The sequence below is a fragment of the Embiotoca jacksoni genome, unplaced genomic scaffold (assembly GCF_022577435.1).
Source record: "Embiotoca jacksoni isolate LCO1_2020_lvr unplaced genomic scaffold, fEmbJac1.0.p SCAF_26, whole genome shotgun sequence".
NCBI classification, from domain to species: Eukaryota; Metazoa; Chordata; class Actinopteri; family Embiotocidae; genus Embiotoca; species Embiotoca jacksoni.
In genome coordinates this window covers 6366311-6388775 of record NW_027185377.1, presented here as the reverse complement: position 1 = coordinate 6388775, position 22465 = coordinate 6366311, and the positions used below count along the sequence as shown (strand labels likewise).

Below are 22465 nucleotides of genomic sequence, written 5' to 3'. Positions count from 1 at the left end.
TCAAAATTCACCTGTTCACCTTCAGCAGGCTCCATATTCTCCACAAGGATGCGCTGTTCAGCCATAATCAGTCTATATTTAGAGAAGTATCCTTTTCTAAATATAAATGAAGCTTGTTTCCCTTCTACTGCCTTTACAGATACAGCCGAGCTGTCCAATCATAGCCATGAACAGATGAAATTATTTCAATAAGTAGCTCAAATTATAAACTCTAAACACTGTTTAGACAATCTACACGTCTAATTTTCTTTGATTATGGTGACCACTGGATTCCCCCTCCCCCTTTCTGACAAATAAAAACTGGAGCTGAGATTAGATGAGGCTGCTTTCAGCAACAGTTTGTGCCCTTGTTGTTGCCGCTGTCATTGTGTGGATCTGCTCCAGTTTCTCATCTTTTTTTTTTTTTTCCAACTAAATGTTTTTACAAAATATTACTTTTAACCACACACAAACTTGACTCCAGCAGGTCAATGCAAGTGAATCCTGACCAGCAAGAGTGTGCGCACAATCGCATAACTGTTATTGATCGAAAGCAGTGTTTTCATCTCTTACAAAGACCTCGTCAAATTGCTTTTTGACAAAGGCTCTGACTGTTAAAATAAGCCAAGCTGCCACAGCTGTCGGTGTTAAATAGTTTAACCAATGTGAAGCCTGCTATAAAATGTTAAATTACTCTTGTTACAGCGTTCAGTTATTAAATGTTCCAGAAGCTCCTGACAAAAAGATTACTTTTTGGAGATCCAAAGCAATTGTGGTTTAAAGTTTGGCACAGTATGAAATTGGTCTTTGTATTTGCACTGAGTAGGGAGTGCTGCTGGAGTGAAAATGTCATTGATTTGTGTGTGCCTGTAGACTAACTTTTCAATTTTAACATTTAAACAAAGCTCTTAAAGAAATAACAATGGTTGCACTTCTTATAATTGATCCTCTCACATCTTTGGTCTTGTTGTAAATATGCACACAAAAAAAATCAATAGGCAATGTTCCTCTGTGTTTGAAAAACAGTTTTACTAATACTGCTGGAGTGTTCAAAATACCATGACACCGACAATTTAACAGTTTTCTTTACATATGATGTATCAAACAATCATTTAAAAAAGCATTCTCTTTGAAAATGTGTTCACCTGTAACACAACACACGAGGAACATAGAGACGTAAAGACAGGTGACCAGACTCAAATGCTGTCTATTAGTACATGGACACTGAAAAGGCAAAGTCAACAAAGCAATGAATGTAAAACTAGTGCATTAGTATAAAGATAACAGTATCAAAAGTAAGAAAATGATATCAGTTTGTGAACAACAGCTGTGCTTAAAGGAAATGTTGCTCAGCGTGAATATGCTGCATTTCAACCCAGTTACACATTTATTCTGCCAGAATGACTAAACACTGCTCATTTACCACGTCCCATTTATGTTGGATTTTTGTATCCAGGACATGTAGAATGGTTTTAAAAAACTAATCTCGATAGCCAAAAGTAAAAAGGTACAAAAACTAGAAAATGAACAACTGTCTGTTAGTCTCCGATGAACACATTAACTTCATTTAAGTGGCAGAAAGAGATCTAGAAATGTGTCCTTGTCACGTGAAACTGTCCCATCCTGTCAGAGAGAAATGTTCAAATTCAACATATTAACATTGGAGTCAGACAGTGGCTGCTTCCATGTGAGTACAGCTTTAAGAAAGTCCTCAGTGAATCCATGATTTAATCAGAGTCCTTGGTGCAGACAGGCATCGAGGGAAATACTTAAAACACACATGACCTTTAGTAGAGCAAACATTTCGGAGACTTTTCTCCGAGGGATGAATAGTTTTCTCGATCTTCAGCTCATTTTTAGATCCGTGTTCAGTTTATACCTCGGCACCCGGATCCCCCGAGTCAGCTCCTCAGGTGTCGTTAATGAAAAAGGAAATGGCAAATCAGTGACATTTCCCAATCCAACTTGTTACCTTAATGTAAATGAAGAAGAAACAGCCCTGCATTTCACTTGTCTGTGAAAAAAACTAGCTCCTCTCTTCCCTGATCGCAGAACTGCTGCAGTGAAACTGCTTTTTCTTCTTCTGTGATTGTTTCAAGCCTCGTCAGAGTGGCTCAAAGTTGCTGCGGAGAGCGTTACCCTTCCAGAAAAAAACCCACTGTGTCCCCAATGAACTACAAATGTTGCTCTCATCGTTGTTCTCATTGCACAAAACTCTTTTTGAAATTCTTCATGTATACAGAACAAAACCATCATGTAAAGGGTTCCCTTCATTAAAACACTTTTCATACAAACATTTCCGCAATCACAATTTCACAGATTTGCTTTTTTTTTTTTTTTTTTTTTTTTTTAAACCCTCCCATCACTCTCCTTCATAAAGAGCAGTTGATATGAAAGAAATTAAACAAACAAATTTAAAAAAAAAATTCAAAGTTGCTACCGTGTAGTAAAAGTGTCTGGCACAGTGCACTGCGTGGCAATAAATACAGAATATAAATACTTTACATGTACCTGAGCTCAGACTCGTAGCACCATTCAGACACAGAGCACCAAAGGGACACGGCAGATCTCTTGCTCCGGAGAGGACGCCATCTTTTTTAAGGTTTTCAGAGTTTTTACTTAGTGCAAATTTTTTTCTTCTTGTGTCTTATCACAACAGTGTCCCTTCTGGCCAAAGTCTCAGCTGCTGTATTTGACGTTGGCGATTATGCAAGGCTTTGGTAGTGTTGGAGGCTGCTTGGGGCTCGGCCTAGAGGGAAAATATGTAAAAAAGCAAATATGTAAAAAAGAAGATGTTTTTGTGAACTTCAGTGTCAGTAAATATAGCTTGGCTAAAGTTGGAACTCGCCTGTTGGGGTGTGGGAGGGGCCGCCGAGGTCTGTGTCCACCAGGTATTGCCGCAGGGCCACAAACAGCTGAGGGCCCTTGGACGACAGCGTGACCCTGCATTACAGACGGACTTCGCGCCAGACGAGAGCTCCTGGGATCAGCAGGCAGAGGTTTCTGAGGAGGACTGGGCTTTTCAAACTCCTGTTAAAGAACAGACAAATCAAAAATAATGACCAAGACTCTCCACCAGGTGGCACTCACAGTCAGACAGTTACAAGCCCTGGTCTGCTCGGCTCCTTCAGACACAGGGGGCACCCCCTTGTCCAAGCAACTTGTAATGAGGACTATCATGTGGTTTTAATCTTCTCTACAAGACTGAGGTCATGACAAAAGGCCTGATACCTCGCCCACATTTGATCTCCTCTCACTTCCTCCTCCTCCTCTTCTTCTTGGCTGGAGAGAAGCTTCCACAAACAAGGCAGAGAGAAAAGGTTCCACAGGGCCGAACCTCAGACCTCAGTCACCCACAGAAACAGGTCTGCTATCAGCCACTAATTCATCACATAGACAGCCAACGCTGTCGTGCAACGAGGCCGACCTAGGCTCCATCCAAAAATATCAAAACAGTACCAAAGAGTAATGAAGTGAAATGCAGGCAATTGACAAGTGTATGTGTAATGAGGTGATTAACAGACACAAAACGATACTGCAGCTTCAACTTAGCATCACCGATCCCATAAATCACCCTAAAACCCACTGGCTCCATCAGGTGAAGCTCCGCCGTCCGACAGAGCTTCAACGCCCCCCAAGCAGAGCGCTTCCGCTCACTTCTGACGTCCTTTCGTCAACATATCGGAGCTGCCGAACAGCTGCTAAAGACACTGTCTGCTGCAAGTCGGCTGCCAACCGGGATCACTTTGACTTTCACACTCTGACATTAAATAGGAGCAGCTGAGAGCGTCTACTTCCCAAAGTCAAAACACTGCCAAGAGCTTCTGCACGTCACCTGGTGAGCAGGCGTCTGAAAACCAAGAGAAACTCAAGAGCTCGTTTTTGAAATGGTTCTTGAATGAACACTGTATTTATTAAGATTAAGCTTAAAACTTTCCTATTTGATAAACCTTACAGCTCAGGCTGGCTCCAGTGATCCTGAACCATCCCTTAGTTATGCTGCTGTCTGCCTGTGTTGCTTCATTTCTTTTAACACTAATATTTTTCGTGTGGTTGTTAATTACTTTATCTGCCTGCTGTATGTTCTCTTGTGATTGTAATTTGGGACCATGTTGCCTGGTGATTCTACACTTTAAATGAAATGTAGTTGAAATTTAATTCTATTCTAAAGCAAAGCACATAATATTCTTTTTGGCATTCTGGAGGAGTAGTGTCATGCTGGAAGTTATTACATTTGCGTTTGGCTTTTATTTTTTTATTTTTTTATTATGGGCTGTGACTTATTATCAATTACATTTTTTGTTGATTGATTAATACAAATGACCTTCACCATTTTTTCAAAGGGCCAATGTGACATTTTCAGACTGCTTGTTTTTTCAGACCAGCACTCCAAAACAAAAAGGTGTTCAATAAAATTTACAATGATGTCAATTAGACACAGAACAAAAGCAGCAAAGCGGCAAGTTTGACAGCCCGGACGCAGAGAGTGTTTGCAGTTTGCTGGCTGAAAAACAAAAATTGATTATATCAAGTCTGTGTGTGTGTGTGTGTCTCTTCATCATATTTCTGCATTTGTTCCTCTCTCTTTGGGTCTCTCTGCCTCATAGGGTACAAGTCAAACGGATTAAAGGCAAATCAGAGTCTTTGAGAATCACTGAGTGAGAGGGATTTAACACCAGGAACCTCTGGCTCTCTCTTTCCCTCAACTTTGACAGCCTGCAATGCCAGAACTAAAGTCCATGGAATAGTGGTGGCAGCAAGTTTAGCACCCTGTGATATTTGGACAGACTTCCTCACCCCAGCTGCTGTCCCCCTTCTTGCGAGTCTGGCTGTTTTCATTATTTATGTGGCGGTTTGTGTTGCAGAACTGGAGTCTCGCTTGGACGATGCTAGCTCCTGGGTTAACCTCGTTATTCTTTGGAGACTGAGCATAACTGTCAACGTGCCTGTACTTTTATAGGGCACAAAAGAACCGTGAAAACCGTCGACTTCAAAACACCAATCTGAGAGTGCAGCGAGCATCATCGTTTCCCTGGTTAGATCTTACAGGCTGCAGTGGCGTGTAAACACTCCCTAGACGCGCCGGAGAAATTACAGTAAGTAACATCATCAAATAAAATGTTTCCAAGTGAGGAAACAGGAAATTCACTCACCATGACCATCCTGCAGGAGTCGTGGTACGACGCGGTGCGAAACGACGCCCCCCTGGGTGCGACGTGGATGTGAGGCGGAGCGGCTCGGTGAGGTGGAGGCGCCGGGGGCCTCGCCTGCCCGGGGCCGGGGGAGAGGGACAGGGTGAGGGACAGGGGGACTGGGTGGCTGAGGTGAACTGGAGGGCACTGGGGCAATCTGCGCAGGTTGTGGGCAGGGTAGGGGACCGGTGGGAGCCCCGCCTCCGGGCCCCGGTGAGGAGGCTGCCGGGAGATGAAAGTACCAGAAGAGTCGGTCAGAGGAGAAACTGTCTGCTTCCTATCAGAAACAGCCATGTTAACTTCCTCTTCTTCCTCTGCGGTTCTTCCTGATGTAAAAAAAAATCAAGCGCTCCCACTTGGTTAGCTTTCCATTCCCCCGCGTCCTCTTCAGGTAACTTATGAAAAGTAAAGACCAAGACTGTCACATAATCACCCGCTTGGTCAGAAACGACCTACACAGCCCACACACACTCCCACTGAAACACATCAGACGTAGAAGAGAGCCAAAATATGAGTCGGCCTGATATTTAGACCTCGCCAGATGTGTACAGCTCAAACACACACAATGTAACGTACACACGCACTCATGTGGCTGTTTAACACAGCTCCCAACAACTGGAAAATGACCTCACCTGCACTGTGCTTACATCAAACAGCCTTACATCCTTTCTCTTCTTACCGTTGACCCCAAATGTAAACCACATGCTTCCTAACTGAAAACATCTTGTACACCAACAGCTCGCCTCGCTCGTGTGCCACCCGGCAACAGCAGCGTCTCTTCGTACACAGTTTCTCTTGTCCTTCAGCAACTCTGTCGATCGTGGGTCACTACCCATTACAAACCGTGTCAGGGCAGTAAATGGAGTGGTTGAGGCACACGGTGATGTCGGCACACAAGTCATTACGGCGAAAAGGCATTCTCTGTCTTGCAATTATTGGCAACAGGATGACTTTGGATGTCAAGAAAGCAGCTGCATCAACATAATCCTCATGTTGGAAATGTGCGGATAAATCAATTCTCTCTCTTAACAGGCAGCTGTTAATGACAAGAAATGTATTCAAGTGTCTACTGCTCACCGCCGACTCCATTATCCCCCTCCTCCACCCCCCCCCCCCCCCATCCCCCAACATGGGCCACATGCAGAGGGATGATTTAATTGGATTTGAACGAGCTGCCATTTGTGTGAAAACAACACGTCAATTCAGTTGAGAGTGATTTGTGCGATCGAAACAGCTGCGACATGCCAGGAAGAGTGTCACAGCTCCAGATCATGTTTGGGCTGATTCTCCATTTGTTTGAGTCAGATACTGTAAAAACATCCTCTCTGTCGATCTGCGTATTTGTAATGAGCCTGTCAAGTGCACACGTGTGATGTAGTGACCTTGAAGATGGTGGCGGTGTGCGGCAGCGGCGGGGCCGGGCGAGATGGAGATGTTGTGCTCAGTGAAGGAGGCTGGTTCAGAGCCGACGGCCCGCCGATTGCAGCGCTCACCGATCTGTAATACAAAGAAGAAATGATATATTCCTAATTGAACACTTTATTCTATTAATCAGACATCACTTCCAAAGGTAATATATTTCAAATTGAGGAATCAAAATTAATTAAACATTGTAATTGGTTTCAAAGCGTGACAAATTGTAAAAAATGTTCCCGCGCAACAGTATCTGTCACACATTTGACTCTTTATGCTGCATGAAATAATCATGAATCGTATGCACAAATTATTTCATTATCAGGCAGTGAAACAGCACCTGAGCTTCTCGATTGGGTTCTTTTTACTGGTGAACATCAGGCCCAACAGAGTTTTTCTCTTGATGCAGATGATCAGACCAGCTCCCAGCACGGTGAGCATAGCCACCAGGATGCCGACTGTCAGGTTCCTGCTGTCTGCTCACAAACACACGGAGGAAACAGGAAGTCTCAGCACAGGAGTCCTCGAATACAGAAGCTGACTCAATGAATATTTCTGCAGATTTTTGTTTCACTGTTTGGTTGTCTACAGTTCTCTGCAAACTTGATGTATTCTAAGAAATCTTTAGGTCCTTTATGCTCCTATTTTCTTTCTTTGAACTCTGGTTTTCAGCAGAGCGATTCCTGAGATGAACTGTAGTTTGTGCCTGAGTATGAGTCATTGATATACAGTACATATAACTGTACTATAACATTACATGACCCAACCTGCAATAAATCATTTCATGTAACCGATGGTATTTTCACACCTGTAGGTCCGGAACCAAGTTCGTTATAGTATAAACATTCAATTCAGTTAGTTTTGGTTTTGCATTGCAATTTCACGAGCGCATGACATACCTACGTCCTGTCATCATCACTTACAAAGGCTGAGTCTCCCTACATGTGACACTGATTGGTTTGTAGACGGGCGTGCGTCTGACGTCGGCATGTTGTCAATTCGGCCGGCGGCATTTCCGTTTGAATGGAGAAAAATTAATAAACAGATCATTTTCGTTGTCACCATATCATTATTATTATGGAATTACTTCTGTTGGACCAAATTACAATTAAATACATTGTTTTGTCCTCTCGCCAGGTGCTTCCGCTACTGCTCCTCCGGTTCTGTTTCTTCTTCTTATTGTTGAATAAGGGATGACAGTCTGCCTCAACTTCCTGTAAAATTGGTCCTAAACTCCAAATGATCCAAAAACGTGTTTTCACACTGCAAACAAACAGAACCATGTTTAATCCAGACCAAGACTATCTCTTTTTGTCGGACCCGATTTTGCTCCTTTTAGCCCCTTTTCACTTGTTATTTTGGTTCAAACCAAACTGAAAAGTCCAAAGGTCCGGACACAACAAGCTATGACTGAAAGAACCCTGAGCTGCTGTTGACGTACCGGCTTGTCTGATGGGTCCACTGTCCACACTCCCTCCGAAGCCTGTCTTGTCACAGAAGGGAGGCGCCCAGTGAGCCTCACAGTGACAGTTCTTGTTGTTGTTGCACACCTACGGGGTGTTAAAAGGACAATTAACTGTTAGATGAGCCCACCAGTTTATATTTTTCATGCTCGGTTTGAGTGTGTGCAGACGACGTGCCAAAGCACTGCATACCTTTAATATGCTACTTACACCTAACAGGGTGACAAATGAGTTACGTTTCTGAAATTGGATGCAGACTTGAGTGACTTCACGTGGGTTGCAGCTAATGACTGTTTTCATTATCGGTTAATCCAGGCGCTTTTTTTTTTTTTTTTTTTTTTTTAAATTAATCCAATAATTAATCTAAAAAACTTCAAAAAGTGGGGAAACACCTGAAACTCTAAAATATCTGAAGAGATTTAGTTTTCAATGGTTTAAATCAGTCAAAAGTATCTCACATTTGAGAAGATGGAAAAGGTTAATGTTTGGGATTTTTTTGCTTGAGAAATGACTCATTATATGACTCGAATAAATTTCCTTGCATTTGTTTCCGCACTAGACAGACAACACAGTCAGTAGGATACCAATGACTTAGATTTTCTATGAGCTGCATGAAATAGGCAGAATCAACTCCGAGCCAGCATGTCAAGCTTTGCATGGCGGAGACGTCTGATATAAAAACCAGAGCAGACCTTTTCCCTTACACCACATTTTTATAATCTCCCTCTCTCGTCTTCCTGTCGTGCAGAGTGCACGAATGGCAAAGTCTAAGAGGATTCCCTATCTGGGTAATACGGACCAGGTGAGGGCCTCTCTACGAGGCAACATCTTGATCTAATCTGTGCATGCAGGGGAGCAACGTCCTTTTATTTCAGGGAGTAAAACATTCCTTAGCGTTTTATAGATATGTCTTAACTGCAGCTAGACAAACAAATGTGACTGTATAATAACTGGAGATGTTTCATTTTAAGAGACAGTCGCAGTCGTTTCTCCTGTATTTTTGATGAAGGAACAACTTAACCAGTCACAGTCGAAGCCTCTGGGACCCACCGGTGAATTTAATACCGCAAAGTCACATATTTCATCTTAAACAGGACCACCCCAAAGACGTTTGATGGGAGGCGTTGAAGAAGAAAAATCCAATATTCGCGCTCCCCAGCTCAAAGTCAAAGTGTGTGTCCCTGTTCACGGCGTTTGGCCGAACAAAGCCCAGCCTTCAGATTTCAACACAGTTTTTGGGGACAAGGGCGACTGCCGGCGAGTATGATGAATGGTACTTGAGGTTGAACATAAATGAAATCATTATATCTAAGTGATTGAACCTTTCAGCATTCAGAGTGATTGATTGCAAGGCATTGTTACAGCTCCCTATGCAACGTACACAGGGCATTTTGAGCGTTTTACAGCCAAAATTAGTTTCTATGATGGACGAATGGGATATTAATTGGTATGGTTTGAAATAGACAGCATTACATCGCTTCTTCACAACACTGAAATAGGATGAAAGGACCTGTACTCACCCCTCGACCGCTGCACTTGGCTGCACACTCATGCACACCAAAAATACTGACGTTCTGGCACTGACGATTCAGACACATCTGAAGCAGACAAAGACATAAAAAATTAAGAGTGTGAGCTCAAAGAGCAAGTCCATAATATTCTGAACCTTTTAATCTTTTAAAGAGAAAAAAAAACAAACAAAAAAAACAGATCCAGCCTGCTATTTCTTTTAATTTGCCCCTGACAAATCACTTTAGTTATGAAGCAACACAGCATGAAATATAATTATGTTACGACTGGGATTTTTCTGAAATATATCAAGGCTGATTTTTAAAAGTTATTACACAGCTGCTTAAAGGCACCACACCCAGATACATGCAGGCTGAACATGAGGATGAGCTTGGCAACAGTGGGCACAGAGCGTGATGTCAGAAGTCTCGGCGGATGAGGGCGGAGGCTGGGTAGACCTTCACAGGGAAGTAAATTAGACTAAATGGGGTAACTGTATTAGTGAAGTGACCAATGCCTGAATTGATGTCTGCTGGGAGATGCCAAATAGACTCAATAATGGGAAGTCAATTAAGTGTCTGAGCCCGTGCGAGTCTGAAATGACGAGAGGACACACCCTGAAGAACTTCTTAAAACATCTTAGTCATGGCCTTTCACTCCACGTTCCTTTTTCCACTCTTGTTTCCCAGAAAGTGTGTAATACATTTTGAGTAGATTCTTTTGTTTTTACACTGGCGTACAGATACCACTACCACAAGGTAGCTGTGGCGTACTAAAATATAAACTGAAGTGTTGCATTAAAATTTTTACTCAAGTAGAATAAAGACTTATTTTCAACATGTACTTCAAATATAACCAAGAATATCAATTATTTGTGGTCATTCTTTGTTAAAAGCTCCATATTGCGTGTATTAAGATTTCCATTTCTTTTTTGATTATGATGCACGTGTAGATGCACACAGCCTGTATTCGGTGCCACGAATTTGTGATGTCACAACTCATATTTGATTACGTTCGCCCTCAGCAGGGCTCACTGTCCAGCCTTTTATCTGGAAGAAAACACCGAGCAGTCATTCTGTTGCGGAGCTAGCTACCAAAGCAAAGCTGTGGTTTCCTGGGTGTGTATCAATCAGAAAACAGTTAAACAATCAAAAGAGAGGGTCATTGATTTTAATGAAACTTAAAAACAGAGACACAAAACAGCTTGTTCTTGGTAAAGCTCCTGAGAAAAGATTAAAACATGTAGGACTACACTAAGATGGTTTTTGGTACTTAAAACCAAACAATATCAACACTGCAAATTAAAATCCAGAAAAATTTTAAATATGGGACCTTTAAGTCTTTTATTTAAGCTACATCTTTTTTTTTTTTTGTTTGCCGAGTGCTTTTTTTGGAAGTGTGCAGCTGCCCGAACTTATTAATCATAAAAGTGGTGCTTTGATTCCTGGTTGTTTGATATATTGATTAGATTACGTGATTTAAAAAGCAGACTCACATTTTTCATCATTTATATATTACTGACTTATTAAAGTCTTCATTGCAATTAAAAATTTGCTGCTGGTTCTGGTTGTATCTGCTGATATGTTTTGCATATTAAATTATATTCTACAAAATAACCAGAAAATGTATCATATTCTCTCATAAAGTACTTTCAAGCTGTACTTGCAGTGTTGCATCTGTATCTGTACCATCTGTATTTAACCATCAAAGCTCTCACCATTCCATCACCACACTTGGTCCCGGTCAGGACCAGGCCGGGATCGGGCATGTCATCACCCAAGTAGACATGTGTACCTCGGCACAGTATTCTCCCCCCTTCCTGCAGGGGTATGTTTGTTTCTATGGAAACAGCGTTGGTGCCAATTACAGGGCGGTTGGCTCCTCCTTGACACTGGATTTTGCCACATTTAGCATCACTGTAAACACAACAAACAGCAAGAAGAATAACAATGCAATAATTGAATTACATGTCACTGTTTTCCCAGCTGTGGATCTAACAATTATTTCCCCTCTCACTCTTGCTGTCCACTTAAAGAGACAAAGAACAGGCCGCTTGTTTGTGCTGTGTTCAGATCACAATACGAGTCGTTTCAGAGATAGGAGTTGCTGAATTACACCAAAGAACAAATGATCATTGCCATTGTATAATGTGACAGCTATTATCTTCACAGTTCGGTTTATTCAAGGTCAGAAAATTGACAAATGCAACATATTCTTACATCATAAGCTGGAACCATTTTTTTCTTTTTTTTCTATGACTTTAGTTATTCATTTCTGAATCAACAGATTGCTTCAGCACTGATGTCAATCTCATACATTCCAGTTTCTTTTAAGTGTTATGTTAAGCTCGATTTTATTTTTACAGTCATACCAGCGTGTTTCCCTCACTCCATTCCACAACTGACATACAATTAAATGCATTCACTGGTTTCTACAGCAACAACAGGTCTTACCGTGCTTCACATTTGGCAAAGGAGCCTTTCGAGTCTTTGCCACAGTTGCCATAAGGGTCTCCTGCCGAGTTGACCCTTTCAAAGCAGATGCCTGGTGCTGCCTTGGCTCCTACAGGACAAAATACAACACATTAGAAAAAAAACATAATTGAACTATTAATAGTCAGTGTGAGCCAGCAAGAGGGGGGCTCTCACATACCTTGACCCCACAGTGTGATACACTGCTGTTCGTGAGTCTGGCAAATGCCGTTGTAACAGTAGCCGTCCACGTTGTGGCAGGCGTGGCCGTCGTGAAGGTAGACGTTGGAGGGGCAGTGAGGGCTGGTGCCGGTGCAGAACTCTGGCAGATCGCAAGAGTTACTGGATTCACGGCATGGAGTGCCCGCTGGCTTCAGCTGCACCCAAAAAAAAAAATTAAGATTTACAGTGAAGGTTTGATAAATATGGAGTGAGCCAAATGGCATTCAAGAGAAACGTTCACCAAATTTAATTAAAAGGTTCTGAATCAAATTTATCAGAGAAAATATCTTCCTGTAAAAAATACTGCGACACGGCTGGCTCATCAATATACAAATTACCTGACAGTCCTGGCAGCACTGTCCATGTGCGCAGACAGCATCTCCTTTTAGAGTGCAGGTAGTAGCATTGCAGCAGGGATTCATACATTCCTTCACATGGAAAAAGAAGGCCAGCAGGGAAAGGAAATGTAAGTGAGGGGGAACAAAAGTAAAGACAAATTAACTCCACACAAAGAGATCATATTTCACCTCAGAGCAAAAAGCTCAGACTTTGTTATCAGAAGGGATGCAGCCCTAGCAGGACTGTGTTCCATAGCAACTAAAAAAAAAATACTGCGAGAGGAAAGGAAACAGCAGTTTCTGGTTCTCTAAAACTTTTTTTCCATCTGACAGGATTTACAAACTCATTCAGACCCCTGAAACCATGAACTGTACGGTGAAGGAAACAGTGAAATGAGGAGGCGAGGAACTCACAGGCAGAAACACACTGCAAAACATCCTTCAATAAACAAGCAAAATATATTGTTATATAAAGAAATTGGCTAGTGGCAACTAAAACAAAAAACTGCCAACAAGGTGAGGAAAGGTCTTTCCTTTAACTTATAAAGTCAAGTTAAGACATCAGACTTTAACTGACCGAAAAAGAAAAAAACAACAACTTGAAATTAACAAATTAAACTTGAGGAATTTAATTGAAAGTTTTTTTGAAACATTCAGTTTAGTTCAGTGTAGGAACTTAAAATGTCAAAGCAGCACCACATAGAAGTAAAGTAAAGAAGCCCCATATTCTCCTGCTATTTTCAAATTCGAGCAAGAAGCTTTACCAGCAAGTTGTAGCGCTCAGAGAGATTTACACTAACCCCCCTAACTCATCATGCAACCTCTGTGCAGGCAGGTGTAACGGTCGCAATCACCGACTGAAGCCATACATGCTCTGCTCTCATTATTTTAGGCTCACTCAGGAATTCTCTACCTCCATGCGTCATTTTTCTGAATACTGATGCAGCAGTCTGCTCAAATCCGAATTGAAATATAAAACGTACCCACTAATTTTATTTAATTTACTGACTGCATGCAGTTTTTGCAGAGAACACGGGACTCTTTAACCTTGCTTAAAAATTTGATTTCAAAATAAGCCAAGCCATGCTGCTTTATCTTACTGTTTGACAACCATGCAATCAACCGTTCAGATTTGCGAGCTAAATATCTTACTAAAACAAATCAAAACAAGTCTCATTATTGCTTGTGAAAGGTGACTGAAAGGCTTATTATTTTGGATGAAATCAACAAGCAAAGGTTGAATTATAACGAAATGACATAACAAGGCATTCTTGAATCACCCTTATTTTAGTGGAGAAATGTTGACAGTATTTGTGCCATACCACCCCCTGTAACGTTTCCCATCTCACCACGGAGGACCATCTGTTTCATGTTAGCCTTTATCATGACCGATGCTCTGCACCAATCAGCAACTCTCTGCCTTCTGTTACAGACTGAAACCAGAATTCAATCAAGGCTCACTGTATGATATTCATATATATATATGTGTGCGTGTGTGTGTGTGTGTGTAAGGCTGCTTGCGCATGTATGATCTCACACATAGGCAGGGTGACTGGACCCCCGGAGGGTCAGCTCTTCCCCTCTTGCGAGTATAGTCTGAATTTACTGTACAGCCGAGTACAGTGGGACTCGTGAGGGAGTCAATGGACAGAGCTGGCAGGGGACACCGCTGACATGATGGGCCTTCCAGAACGTCTTTCAGTCTGAAAACCATTAAGGGCCATTCCCATGGTCCCCGGGGCCAAAAGAGGCAGAGGAGTCATGCTGGAAAGAAGTAGCCTGTGATTGTGAGGAATAGGACCGAGGGTTTTTAATGAGGCTTTTTAATGGTGGAGAGAGGTGCTGTCTGAGCACTCTGATCTGGTCTGGATTGGCATGACGCCGCTCAACTCTGTGGAGAGCTTTATTATTGCTGCTGGCTCAGGCCAGGGGGCTTATGCTAGCTCTTTGTTTTTAAGGACAAGGCCACTTTCAGCCTGACGCTGGCTGAAGCCTGAGCAGCTCACAAAAAGACTCGCTGGGCATTAAGGTATAAACAAATGGCCAAAGACAACGGGGCATTCTCTCATTTAGGCTGTTATGTAATTCAAATAGATGTCTCCTTTATATTTCATAATTCTGTTCTGGTCAGCTTTCCTCTGCTAATTGTCTGCTGCATAATGATAATAGTAATAATAATAATCATTTCCATTTATAAAGTGCTTTTCGGGGTACTCAAAGACATGTTTCATGGGTTAAAATGATCGTGAAAAGCAAGAGTATGAGGAACTTTTTTTTTATCATCCTGCAATCAGAACCAGCACGTACAGTAGGTGCATGCCAATGCAGAATGATTTAAATAATTCACCAGTTGACAGGGTGAAACTGTCAGCAGTGTTTCCGCTCAGTGACTTGCATCACAGTCAGACTTTTCTCCTTCCAAACACCTCTTCTTTGCATAGATTGAATAAATTCAAACACATATTTGACCTAATTTTCGGAGAACTGTGTTCGCATTACGAAAGCGCTGCGCTGTTACATTTGAAACCGAGGTGAGCTATCTATTTTTTTCTCTGTAAGATGTTGGTTTGTGTCATGGTTTTATCTGGAAAGCTACAGAACCTTATTTCATTTCTAAAGTGTGGGTAACATAATTAACATGAGGAGCAGTTGAGACGGAGACGTTGCAGGATGTCTGGAGATAAAAACAACACGTTGTTGATCTTGACCTGCAGCATCCTCACCTCCAGTTCCCCACAGTCACACTCTTCTCCCTCCTCCACGTAGCCGTTGCCACACTTCTGCCCGCCGTAGAGTACTTTGACCTCGGGCATGTTGAACAGACACATCCCGACGCCTTTTTCAAAACTAGCTGTGAGGTCCTTCTTGCTGCAGCTGCTGAACACTGTGGGGAATGGATACCTGTCGGAGAGAGAAAGGATCTGTGAGTGACATCAACAGAGAGAGGGGAGAGAGACCACTGAGATCCACCCACGAGGGCCCTCTTCAGTCTGATGTAATCAGAGCTAATCGCTACTAATCACAAAATCAATTAACCACTTGAGCTCGACAACCTGTGCAAAGCTCCGTCGGCATGTGCACAGTGCAGGGCCCACTGTGACTCCTCTCTCGTTGGAGACGGGGAGATCTGATTAGACATCCTGTATTTTATGAGACAGCGGATCGTAAAAACTCAAACCAAAAAGTGCCTCCTCTGCGAGACTTGCAACACCCATAAATGTGGGAAAAATGGGGGATTGTGTGTGTTTTTAATATTGTTTTTGGAAGGTACAGAGAGGATGGTCTGCTCCGTGGGGAAAGCACACAGCCTCTAGCTCTGTCTGCCAAGAGACACGTAAAAACCTCATTATTGAGCTCTTCTGTGATAATAGAGTTCCTTAGATGACTGTGTGTGTGTGTGTGTGTGTGTGTGTGTGTGTGTGTGTGTGTGTGTGTGTGTGTGTGTGTGTGTAAAACGTACATGAATGTGTCCAGATTGTATCCTGTTCTGGATACAAAAGCACCAGATGAGATTTTTAATATCTCCGAACCTATAAAATTCAGGCCCGAATGGGTGAATCTGTTTGTCATTTCCACACTCATATCTCTGCTTGTCTTTGTGCACACAGATAAGTGCATGTATGAGACAATAAGCAGGAGATTCAGCTCAGCTTAGATGGCCAAATATCTCTTTCAACAGGCTTTGTGAAGGGTTATTGAATTCTGTTTAATGTATATTGTGAACTATACCATCAATTGTACCTCTATGCCTGTTCTACCTCCTCCATCCACTTGACTTGTTTGGGCCTGTGGGCTCAAACGGTTGACTTTCTTTCCTTTGCAGGGGGTCACTGAGACTTTTTCTATCCCAGCAGTGAGAGCACTAACTCTGCTGAGGTGGGAATAATAAACAAATCGAGGATTCACCCAGGCATCAAGAGATAAAGTCATTGAATGGTCCTTGGCAGTCCAATAAATGAAACATTGATGTCTTTATAGCAGTGATACCTCAGTGTAAACATGGAAGAGCTGTTGATTTGTTTGTAGCTGTAAGACTCAGCCTTGAACTCAGACCCACTGGCTGTAATGTTATAAAAGTTGTAAGAAAAAAACACCTTCTCTTTTGAGTTTCTGACTTCAGAGAAGGAGGCATTTCTACGAAGCTCAATGTCAGCAACTGTTTCAAACTGTGTTTTCCTCTGATTGGGTTTTCCCATCCAACACAGCTCTAAATATGTCATGACACTTGACACGGCCTTGTTCTCGGCTTCCCTTTGATTTACGACATGTGCGGAGGCGGCTTACATCAACTTTTGCTCCTGACCCCCTTCCCACCCTATTCATGGGGTTAGGTGAAAGTGGGTTACCTCTAAGCAGAGCTCTCGACATTCTGGATTAAAGCAAAAGATCAGAGTGGATTTGTGATTAAATGGAGAAAGGAAAGAGCAATAAAGAAAGCTGTAATAATAGCCGTAATTGTGCCCTCTTTCCCCCCGTCCTCCTTTATGATGAACAGCTGTCAACGTTGCTGCTAAACAGGCAGACCACTTCCTTAGCAACTGCTGTTGTTGATTTCCTTTTTGCCCCCAAAGCATGAGCCAAAATTGCTTGCTCAAGTTTCCCCTCCTACCCTCCCTCCCCATCCCAACCCCCTCCTTTGCTGCATTCATTCAATTTCCATGAACTCAGCCCTGCTCTTCAATTACCAGCCCATGCAATGCATGACAAACACTCACATCCTTTTTTTTTGGTAACTCTGAGATACATGAGCAGCTCAGGGATCCAGCTGTTCTTTATGAGAGGCAATACAGAAATAATTACCCAGCGACAGGCTGGGGGTGGAAGGAGGAATAATGGCTATCAGAAGGCAGAGGCAGCGATGAATTACACTGGATGGTATTTAGCAGCTGCAGTCCCCAGGGCTAGTAAAGCAGTGCCAGAGACAGTTATGGCTGGCACATCTGGGACTTGTGGTGAACCGAAGTCACCGTAGACAGCCGCTCATCCCATAAAAGTCTGGGCCACCACCTCAAAAGAAGAGACCCGGTGTGACTCTGTGACCTTAGAGCGTATTCCCATCCTGTTCTCGGTTCAGGATGACTTGAGTTCACCTTTGCCCGGTCTTTATGACTGCTCTTTTTTCTGTCTTATACTGCTGCATTGTTTTCCACCTGGCCGCGCTCCAGTTCCATTATGGAATAAATTCTTTTTGTTCATCTCTGACCTGCAGTCGCCGTTTGACAGTTGACTCCCGAGCTTCAGAGGTACTGCACTTTATGGTTTGATAGAGTGTACAAAGCAATCGCTTCGACTAAGCTGCAGCAACAGCCAAACAAAACTTTAATGGATCTGTGAGAGGTCTGTGATAAGGAGTCATTCCCAGGTCTACCACAGGCCTCCGTTATCTGCCCCACACTGTGATAATACGACTGAGCTGAAGGCTTTCAAACATCTCGCATCCCACACCAAGAGGTGAGCTGGCACGTAACCCGCATTTTTTGGAGAGTAACAGGAAACCTCATGCATCCCTACTGGCCTGCTACTTGTCTTACCTTCCTTCTTAATCTAATTTAAAGATTCCAGTATTGTAGAAGAATAGATTGTTGTAATGGTGTCTTCACAGACAGCCAGAGTCCTCACTAGCCCTGACAAAGTGGAGCACATTATATCTTCTTTAAATCACTGCACTGGCTTCCTGTGTGTTAAAGGATAGATTTGTAAAATTATATTACTCATCTATAAAGCAGTAAATGGTCCTGGCCCTGATTACATCTCTGATTTACTTAAATATTAGAAAGCATCCAGACCCCTCAGGTCAACCGGGGACAGGTTTAATTTTTGTTCCCAGAATCAAAACCAAGCAAGTGGAACAAGCTTACTGAATACTTGAGGTCTGCTAAAACTGTCAGCTCATTAAAATCTGGGCTTCAAACTTTATTGTTTGCTAAGGTTGTCCAGTAAAGTAACCATGAAACTTTAATTTCAATGTCTTGTACTTGTAAGCCTCCTCAAAGTACTTTGGACTGCCTTGTTTTTGTCTTTTAAATGCAATTTTAATCTCTTCTTAATACTTTACTCACAATATAATTCTGTAAAGCACTTTGAACTGCCTTATTTTTCTTTCTTCTCTCTTAAATGCTATTTAAAATGTTAAAGTATTTCTATGCCTTTGTGAAAAATTGCCTTGTGTCTGAATGGTGTTATATAAAGAAACGTGCCCTGCTTTACCTTGCCGCTTGAAAAGATTCTCAATAAAAAGAATCTCAACAAATGTGTGTCCTTCTACACTTCCTGCATCTCTTGATGACACGCAAGTACTGTTATGTGGTAAAGTAACAAAATGAAGCAAAGAAATGAGTAGGCATACCAAAAAACGTACAAAGTGCAGGATCAAAAGCAGAATAGAGCAAAGGATCTTTGTGAGGTCTACTAAATTAAATTCATTGGGACTAGCAGGCGACAGTCTCCCTACACATTTTTTGTTAAAATATTACATTACCAGGACATGATGTCACGTTAATGTAAGATTTTGCTGCAGACTATGACCATAAAGCCAAATCTTACTTCACCAGTGATCAGACTACACTTAAGATAAAGTATCACATTAAACTACACAGAGCCCTTTAACCCAAATTTAGCTGGGCAGGGCTTTCTGCCTTTGGCCTTCCTGTCCTTGTGGTTCAGATCGCAGAGAACGCTGGGAAACCTATCCAGCACGTCCTGCACAGCCAGTTTATGTCACATCTTTTCAGCCATAAAACACTGATCAGGCTATGAATCACATCTGCCGTCCTTTCCAGTGACGCATCTGCCAAAACATTTCCCACCATCCTTGAGAAATTTTTAAGAGAAAATACAAAATGTGCAAATACAGCCTATGACCCTATTTTCATTCTGCTATCACAGTTTTATTACGTTTTGGAAGGCATTGATCTTCTGGCACAAACGTGACTAAAGCTCATTCAAATCGGACTATGACAACTGTGACTACAGTACATATTTCAAACTGTCGCTTTACTGCACGTTCTATATGATTTCCTTTCTGCTTGTGGAGCCTGAGCTCTGGAGGATGACATTAGGTGATATGATCTGTTGTTGGCCCTCGGTGCCTTGCAGTCTGGCCTATGTTGTAGACACTGAAGAGCATTTTCACATTGGTTTCCCAATGGACCCAATTAAACAAGGCATACAAGAGACTTCCCGTTCTTCAGTGGGGCACGGGGTACATTTCCATGGCATGCTGTGGACAAAACTTCTGTGATTCCTGATTATTTTCTGAAAAGGGAAATATATTAGTCGCGGCACAACTGTGGTTCTGCACTGCCTTCATCATCTGACACAGGACCTATCATGGACATATCAGTCCATCAGCAGCTCTGCTTGTGTCTCTTACTTACATGGCAAGAGACTATATATATATGTGTTTATTCTTACAGAGACATAAACATACTAAGTATATCATAACTGATTAAACTCATTTGCATTAGAAAGTAAATAATCAAACCAAGCTCCATTTTTACAACTTTTTGTGCAAACTGAGGAAATTGCTTTACCAGATACATAAACAACAGTGTCATCTGCAAACCAACTCCATTCAGCCTAAATCTTGGAGCACTTTGTTGCAGTGGATTGTCTAAAAAATTCCGATGTAATTTGTGCAGTTTGAAGTTTTTTTTTTTGCTGTAAAATGGCAACAATTTGAATAAATTGCAAGTCAAAGAAAAAAATTAGATTTTTTTTACAACTACCTGAAAAATTTAAATATGCAACCACTTCCTTTGATTATAATCATCCTGCACATCACAGACATATTTTAGTTATAATCTTTTTTATTCATTTATTTTTTGAACTTACGAAACCATGGGGCTCAAAGTTAGAAAAAAAACATCTTAAAAGTGCCATAGCTTTACAAAACACAGTCTCTGACTGTAATATTGGAAACAAAGGCTGAATTTACATCAATTATTGGGATCACACTATTTAGTACAAATCAATTAAATTAAGTTAATTCCGTGGAGGGACTGCCTCATGCAAACCATGGCATTTCAAAGTATTATTATTTCTTGGCAAAGGTGGTAAAAGCAACACTTTGTTCATGAAAGAACTATGCAAGAAGACCAGATGTTGAAATAATAGTAAACAACCATAAAAACAGGATTATCAAGGGGGGAAAGGGACACCCTGGAATAGAATTGAAGAGATGTGGACCGAGCGCAAAAACCATGTGGAGTTCCTGCATTTCAGAAAAATGGATTTCTCACATATATGTTTGTGCACATGTGTGTTCTGTTGCATGGGTCAGCCAGCAGGAGTTAATTTGCTGTGTGTGTGTGTGTGTTTGTGTGTGTTTGTGTGTGTGTAAAGGTGATATTATCTGGAAGGATGAGAAACACCAGCCTGTTCTCATTTAGAGCTAATGGGGGGGATGGAGAGATGGATGGAGAGGGGGACACAACAATTGTCTGTGACGAGTGTGAGCAGAGAACAAGCAGTGCTCGGTGCAGATGTGCAGCCGGCACTGGGACAGCTTGCTGTTTTACCCCCCCCAAACAACTATGCCTAATACCCCACGCCAGTATAATAATGATGAACTGGATCTCATTATCTCCTTTACTTAATTCCTGGAGCCACAGCAAGGCCAGGAGAGCTAAAAGGGTATCTCTCTGTACACATCAGCGACAATGTTCTTGTATTCTTTTAAATCCTGTGCTGTATTTGATTAAAGTGAAAGAAATCCATCAAAACAAACAACAACAGAACTGCGAACACTGCGAACTGTTTCAATTACAGAATGAAGGGGCAGATAATCAGTGGGGCTATTGTCACAACTCATTTAAGGCCTGGCCTTTGGCAGAGGCATTCAGTATGAAAAGAAAGTTTTTTTTCTGACGAGAAAAACAAGGTAGTTAATTTTATAACAACGTTCAACATTTGAGGTGATTGCAGCAAAGCCTGTGTGTGAGTGGCAATATGGCATTTAAAAGCGTGGAACTGCGAGAGGCTTGAGCCGGACCCGCAGGAGATGTCGTACCGCCTCAGGGAGAAGCATATGGTGCTGACCCAGAAATTAACCGAAGAAACAGAAAAAGGAAATATAGAGTTCCTAACCATCCTTATTTAAATGTATATCTTCCTTAATCCTGGATTTAACAGCACAGCAGCAATATGGAGCAAATAAGGAGGAGTAGAGGGGATTATTTTGAAACCAAGGACTAGATCATTTCTTTCTTTTGTCTGCTGGAAAGAAAAAAAAACACACACAGTCTCTGTGGAGAGCAGAACAAGACACAAAATATTCATGACTTATTTTTATTTCTCTCCAATCCAAGTGTGGTACAAACAACTTTTATTCTTTCACATTTGGAGAGGTTCATCACTGCTACATACAACTTCAGTTTAAGGGAGAGGCGGTAAGATTTCCCTACATAAAAACTGTATATTAAACCGTTTTCAGGGGTATTTAACTATTTATTTGGAGCTGCAGAGAGATTTTCAAACATTAAAGTTGCATGTACACCAAAGAATAGCATCACTCTAACTGCCCGTAAAAAGGGGAGAGGCATTATGACAGTTTCAACAATTTCTTTCTCTTTTTATGTGGTCACTGTGTTGCCTTTTTTTGGCAAAGTCCCTGGCCGGGGATGCCCTCAATCAGGTTTAAATAGAAATCTACATCTTGCTGCTGTGTTGTTTTCTAGGTCTACAATTAAGAGTCGTGTTACCGTATTTTTCATGGGTCTGGTCCAAACCAAATACAGAGGGATGTTTCCAGCGTAAACACCAGTCTGAGGCTCCCACAGACCACTGGACCTCGGCTGGAACGGATACCCCGATGTTTCCACCCAGAACATCCTGTGCATCTGCTCTGTCTACTTCAACATGTTGGCTATTACAATTCA

The 22465-nt window shown here is 41.9% G+C and overlaps 1 protein-coding gene across 1 annotated transcript in view; it reads right to left on the bottom strand.

Annotated features, from left to right (window-relative positions):
• Window positions 1-947: 947 nt before the first annotated feature.
• The window catches only part of LOC138204833 (disintegrin and metalloproteinase domain-containing protein 12-like), a 74088-nt gene continuing 52570 nt past the window's right edge, over window positions 948-22465 (bottom strand). The window contains exons 12-23 of the mRNA XM_069160373.1: window positions 15311-15488; window positions 12588-12677; window positions 12209-12404; window positions 12010-12118; window positions 11274-11472; window positions 9568-9645; window positions 8026-8134; window positions 6925-7060; window positions 6554-6668; window positions 5133-5393; window positions 2828-3009; window positions 948-2728 (exon numbers count right to left, since the gene is read on the bottom strand). Of these exons, the coding sequence (XP_069016474.1) occupies window positions 2659-2728; window positions 2828-3009; window positions 5133-5393; window positions 6554-6668; window positions 6925-7060; window positions 8026-8134; window positions 9568-9645; window positions 11274-11472; window positions 12010-12118; window positions 12209-12404; window positions 12588-12677; window positions 15311-15488 (1723 nt within the window). The 3' untranslated portion in view covers window positions 948-2658. The remainder of the gene's footprint in view (window positions 2729-2827; window positions 3010-5132; window positions 5394-6553; window positions 6669-6924; window positions 7061-8025; window positions 8135-9567; window positions 9646-11273; window positions 11473-12009; window positions 12119-12208; window positions 12405-12587; window positions 12678-15310; window positions 15489-22465) is intronic.